A 6,688-nucleotide genomic window follows, 5' to 3' on the forward strand; every position below is an offset into this window, starting at 1 on the left:
TCACAGCTTACCCTAGCCACTCCCCAGGTCTTAATAAATGTTCAATGGATGAAAGTAAAAAGTCTGTCTCAGTCCATTTGTGTGCATGTCGACAGTACACACACTTGATTTCCAGCTACAGACTCCACAAAAGGCCTGCACAAAAGGAGAATCTTGGACTGGAAGTCAAAGGTTTCAGGAATAGACCTGCATTCTGTTAAGATTCACTGTTCAGTGGGGTCCATGGACAGCACCAGCAGCAGCGGAAGAATCTTGGTAGAAAGGTGGTCTCGAACCTGATATATCAGAATGGATAGGTTAAAAGACCTCCAAGTATGAATATGAAAGTCTAAGAGATGCTGACAAATGGCCATGGCCCCAGTCTCTGTCTACATTTGTAGACAGTCTGCATTTCCTTACAGATTGATTGTGACAAGATTTAAAGGCATTAGTATATATGAAAGGACATATATGTGGCTAGCAATAATGTCCTATGAATGAATGTCATAACAAGAACATGTAACATTAATTAAGCTTTTGGTATTTACAGGGCACTCTTCTAAGTATTTTATATAGTATTAATTCATCAGATGGACAGACCGATAGATCAATGGACAAATGGATGGATGGATGGATGGATGGATGGATGGATGCATGGATGGGAGAAGGGACTCCATCATGGCTAAGAAGGGCACATTGTTACATTGATGTTTTCATAACTTACCTCTCCTGTTTTGATAACCGGAATTTGTTTCTCTGCTTTTGTTCTATTAGCTGAATCTGAAGCACTGAATTAAATAACCTGCAGAATAAGAGACCAGAAATTACAACAAATTTTCTGACTGAAGAGTCAAGTGATTTCACTGACATTTCCTCTGCTTCTTTGGGGTTCTTCACAGTGCCACTGAAAAGAACTGACTCCTTTATCCAAGTTCATTCTCTCCTTTAGTAAGCTGTACAAACTATGGTTCTGGCCTTTTGCTAGGTACTGGAGACAGATCAGATATCCTTGTTAGCTAGCAGACAGGCATCGATTATTCTTGCTCCTGTAAGTTCTACACCGAAGCTAAGAACCTAGGACCAAAGGTTCCTAGCCCTCTATTTTGCATCCAGTCTGTCTTAGCTACTGATGCTTTGATTTCCATTATGTCACTCCTTTGCTCCCCTGTCATGGCTCCCCATTGTTCCTCAGCCCCTAGCACTTGAGGCTTGGTACTATGCATGTTTCCAGTCTCCTTTATCCAACTGCATCAATGCGTCTATTTACCTATACCACACCAGGCCCTGTGATGTTTTCCTGCCTTTGCTCTTCTGTAGCTTCCCTCATCCTAAAAGCTTTCTCTTTTTCATACATGCTTTGGGGTTGTCTCAAATTGTTACATTCCCATCTGGAGATTTTAGACCTCCCCAAGCCCTGCTTACCCAGTTATTTGGGCTGTAGTAGGGTAGGAGCAGGCAACCCTGGGTTCAATTACTTCCTCTGTTTCCACTATGTGATCTTTAAGCAGTTATCCATTCTTTCATGTACAAATAGGGCAGAGCCATCACCTTCCTCTTCCTCACAGAGTCTTAAGGTTTACATAAGTAAACTGCAGATGCTCCATCATCCTCTGTATCTCCCACCCCAGAGAGGCTGGATAGAAATGATAAATATTCTATTTGAATAGCCTCTGGGCTCCCTGCCATCTGAATGACCATTTATCTTAAATGGACACTTGTTTGAAAACCATGTGCCCTTGGATCGATGCCTCCAGAGGCAAATAGTTGTAATTGGATGGAGAGATGGTCTGGCAAGAAAGTAGCACTGTGGCTCAAAGTGGTACAGCACTATCCCTGAGCTAAAAGGAGCTCAGGGAGAGCAGCTAGGCCCAGAGTTCAAGCCCCAGGACTGACAGAAAAAAAATTTTTTTTAATCCTGGAGGAGATAGAATGGCATGTTTCCTGGAAGGTGCTACCTCTTATCTCCAGGTCAGAGGGCATGCAGCAGCCATGTCCACAAACTGAAAAGGCAGCCAAGCTGGACCAGGCACACCGGATCTTTAGAACTCAGCAAGCACAGTACTACTCATCCTGTGGTAAATGCACAAGAAGTGTTTGAAAAAGGAACATCTCAGTCTTCCTCCAACTGTCTGCTTAGTCAACTCTACCATAAAAACCTGGGGTATGCTTTCCACTCCAGGGTTTTTGTACTGAACCTTCAGTACAAAATGCCTTTGCTCCTATTTCTGAACTCTCTCTCCTCTCATGCCTATTCCTAGGGTCACCTCCTCCAACAAGCCTTCCTTGACTTCTGTGCTCATGTCACACACATCAGCTTTCCTTTAGGGTGTATGTTTATGGATCATGGTTAAATGTCACTTTCATCTCCTGGGCTGAAGGTTTGGGAAGACACAGTAGAGGGAGAGTCCATGTGGGCTGATTCTCAGGTGTTGGAATGAATGAATATATTGTGATACAAAGGTTCAGCAAACTTTCTCCAAGGTGGAAAATGTCCTTCTGCCAATCAGGGTCTACAAAGTAGCATGGTCATGGTCTTTTCCAACCAAAGAACTCTAAATCTCTGCCTTGCTACCATCTGTCTTCCTGCCCAAGTCAGCACATTACACTGGACAACCCACATTGCTGCTTGGGCACAGACTGAAAACGTAGGAGCCATGAGTGCCCGTGCCGGTGTCTGGCAGGTGGGAAACTCACAAGCTCTGGTTTTCAGGCAGCTCTCTGCAGCACCCACAAACAGTTCTCAAGAGACACTGGCATAGCCAGCCCCTTGTTCCTTTGTGGCCTAAGAACATTTCTGTCCTTAAGAGTCATTCAAGGGGCTGGGAAGGTGGCTCAGTGGTAGAGCGCTTGCCGTGCATGCCTGAAGCCCTGGGTTCGATTCCTCAGCACCACATAAGCAAAGAGAATAAAAAGCCGGAAGTGGCGCTGTGGTTCAAGTGGTAGAGTGCTAGCCTTGAACTGAAGAGCTGAGGGACAGCACCCAGGCCCAGAGGTCAGGCCCCATGACTGGACCCCCCCCAAAAAAAAGAGTATTCAAGTCACCTACTGCATGGAGGTGAGGGAACCAGCTGAACCCCTAAATGGGAGTTGAGGAAGGGGCACCTACATAGGACATCGCTTTGGTCTTCAGCCCCATCCTCAAAGTACATGCTGCGTGTTGAGTTATGGACAACAGGCATCTGGGCCTCTGGGGATCAGGAACACAATAGTTTGTCTAGACTCTCAATCAGGCATGGATAGCAATGACAGACCTTCCCTGCTGATGGCTGGGATATTCTCTTTCATCCAGAGAACCATCCAAGCCCAGGTTTTGCTGTCAGAGATCCAGGAAGCCAGTTCTGAAAGCTGCTAACATTGGGGAGAGTCAAGGCCAAAATCATGAAGGTAAGTGAAGTCTGTGTGCCAGCCCCACGCCTAGACTGGCCGGGGTCCACATGTGGACCGGGTACCTGCTGGGGGCACAGGCACTTCCTCTCGCTGGTCCACTGTTCTCCCTGCCCCTCCACAGAGCTCTTCCAGGTGAGTCCATGTTCCTGTCATTGCTGTCCTCGGCTAGCACATGAGTCTCCTTGCTAACAGGGTCTCAGGCCAACCTTCCAGGATCAAGACGAATGGCAGCTGACAGACAAGCTCTCTCTCGGATAAGTGAAAGTTATCAGAGATGTTCTCAGTCACACAGCAGGGATTGTGAAGTGCTCAGGTCTTGAGAATGGCTCTGCCCATACAGAGGGTCTGTACTCACAGACCCCATGGAACCTCACCCCACCCCCAGAATTCTCAGGGTGCTTGTGAGTCTCTTTTCTCACATGGTGGTTCAATGTTGGTAGAACAACTTGAGTTGGGGAAGAAGCTCAGTGGTAGAACACTTGTTTAGCATGCATGAGGTCCTGGGGACCATTCCCAACACCAAAACAACAAGGAACTTGAAACTGTTTTTTTTTTAAACTAGAATTTATTGATATACAAAACTCCATTTCATAGATAAAGTGGCACATCTTTGCAGCTTCTATTGCACCAAGTATTGAAGGTTAAAAACACAAAAAGAAACATTTGGTTTTGAAAACACTGCAAATAGCCAAGTACAGTACTTTGGTAAATTAAAAAAAAATGGTTCAGATGAACATAATGTGTGAAGGACGGCTTAGGGGAATGAACTACAGACATGGGACATGGGTCACGTTTCCCACCACAAATAAAGCAGACTTGTGAAGTCTGTGGATCTGGACCCCACGGAGGTCTAAGGATCTCCAGACCAAAGCTTCAACAAGCAGAGTGCAATTAGAAAAGAGATGCCTTGCCCTCCTTCCTAGGGGACCCAGGAAGGGGAGCACAGGGTGCTGAGTCTGACTCCCAGCTCTCTTCAGCTCAGTGCGGCAGAGGATACTGGGAAAAGGGCTGACACAGGAAATGAGTGCCAAGAGCAGGAAGCTGTGAGCCTCACACTCGTGTGGCTCCAGTTTCAACCAAGGGACAAGTCAGGGACATGACCTCACACCACAGGCAGAGGTCTGTGGCTGAGCTAATTGTCAGAGGTGGATGGCAACAGGACCTGCAAGATGCTGATAAGCAAAGGAGCAGAGCCCGACTCGGGTCTCCTCCAGTGATCCAGACCTTCCATGCCCCCAGCACAGGGGGAAAGCCGGGATCATGAGTACGCCCTGCTTCAGATAAACTCACTGTGCAAAAGTGCATGATTGTATGGAACTTAATTCTTCGCACTAGTACCAGCCCCTTCTCAAGTAACTACGCAAGGATGTTGGATGTTTTAATCAAGCTCAATATAGTCCTAGTAAGGCCAGTTAAACAGAGACTGAAAGAATGACTGGGAGGAGATCCTTAAGGGCCGAGGTTTCTGAAAGGGATTTTTTACCTGGGACAGAAGAGGTCCAGGCCTTCTACAAGGCACAGCCCTTCCCTGGGCCCTCTCAGAGGCACAGCAGGGTATACACCGTACTAGTCCTTGTAAAAAAAAAAAAAAAAAGACAATCTCAGTATTGCCTTCACATACCAGAAATTCTCCCCTCTCTACTGTGTAATGGAGGGCTTTTCATAACTTAAGTGTGTCCCTGCTAAGCAAGGGACACACACCCAGAAGAAAGTGCCGTGTTACATGGACTCACAGCTTCAACATCCCTGCTCTGTAGCAGAGATAAAAGAAGCCAGGGGAGATGAGAACAGCAAAATGAAATCCCTGCATCAGACCCCAAGTCTACCGACACAGACCAAGGCCTGAGGGGAAGAGGGGAGAGCTATGTGTCTACCAACAAGGGTCAGCGAAGGGCCATGGAAGGGATGAATCTACCGAGAAAAGTTCCACCCATCCTCTTAAAAACCCTTCTGCTCACAGACTTAGTCCACTCTTACTAGGGATCTAAGTTTCCTGTGACCAGCTGAGTTCATCTCACAGAGGTAAAACTGAGGGCATGCTATCTTGACCCAGTGAAACCCAGGCAGACACGAGCTTCTGAGGATGTGAGAAACTGCACACTGACCACAGGGCCTTGTGACAGTGCTTCTGATACATGCACTGTTGTGTGAGCTGCTCCTCCCCCGGTCCACCACCCTAGTTCACACTGTACAGCTCCCCAGAGGGGCAGGCAGGCAGGACATCTCGTTAAAGAGCCCAGCTCTAGCTGCTCACAAAGGACGCCTCACTTCATTTCCCTCACAACCTGAAGGGGGTGGGAGTGTGTTCAGAGCTTATAGAAGAAACTATCTGACTAGCATGTAAAATTCTGCCACAATTCCTCAACCACATTTTGCTCCTAAAAGGGTATGTTCATATTGTTGAAATATTTAAAGTACATATACAATCTATCTTTCTCACATCTCCTGGTGGCAACTACATTATGTTAAAATTGTGACTCTATATTCTATAGTTTAAAGCTTATTGCCACTAATTTTTCTCTCTCTTATTAGCCTTTTAAAAAGAGCTTCGTAATGTCTAAAAATTCTTCCTCTACATAAGGCCAGTAAGCAGCTGTGGACCACTACTCCAGAGGCCCCACTGCAAGCTACCAAGACATAAACCAGCCCCAACACAGGCTGGAGATTAAGATGGGGTCAGTTTGTAAGACAGACTATACATGAGGACAATCTCCATCCAGAGAGTAAACACACCTGGCTCTGCTTTGGCTGCCAGCGAAGGAGCTAAGTGCTCCCTAAGGCCACTAAGCCTATGGCTTCTGTCTATCTCGCTTTAGTGAGACTAAGGCAGTGAGGCCTAAATTCAGACTCATAGCTAGAGGACACCAGGGAAGCTAGGCGCATGTACCCGTGTCTAGTAATTAACACGCAAACAAACCAGCTATAACTGGAAAGCTGTGAAATGGTAGGGGGAAAAAAAAACACTACAGCCAATTGACTAGTTTTTAAAACAGCCACTGTATACCAGAAATGCTGAGGCCTATTACCAGAATTAAAAAGATTATAAATTAATGTTCCCAATATTCTGTAGTAATTTCTTAGCAGATTCTAAATTTCTACAACCCAGAAAGCCCAAGACTACCTTCATTCAGCCATAAATAAAGCAGCAGCACTGCTGCCAGTGGTCTCCTGTGAGCTTTCTCTGGCTTCTGGATTTCTGTACACCATCGCAGTACTCAAGCAGTATTAAGCATAAACAAGACTTACGAGGGCTGGGAAGGTGGCTCAGTGGTAGAGCGCTTGCCTTGCATGCTCGAGGCCCTGGGTTCGATTCCTCAGCACC

At 46.3% G+C, this 6,688-nt stretch overlaps 1 protein-coding gene across 1 annotated transcript in view; it reads right to left on the bottom strand.

Annotated features, from left to right (window-relative positions):
- Positions 1-203: 203 nt before the first annotated feature.
- Otud3 (OTU deubiquitinase 3) overlaps positions 204-6,688 on the bottom strand; it is a 32,367-nt gene continuing 25,882 nt past the window's right edge. The window contains exon 8 of the mRNA XM_013032626.1: positions 204-275. Coding sequence (XP_012888080.1) covers positions 204-275 — 72 coding nt within the window. The remainder of the gene's footprint in view (positions 276-6,688) is intronic.

Source organism: Dipodomys ordii, unplaced genomic scaffold, assembly GCF_000151885.1.
Source record: "Dipodomys ordii isolate 6190 unplaced genomic scaffold, Dord_2.0 Scaffold6, whole genome shotgun sequence".
Taxonomy (NCBI): domain Eukaryota; kingdom Metazoa; phylum Chordata; class Mammalia; order Rodentia; family Heteromyidae; genus Dipodomys; species Dipodomys ordii.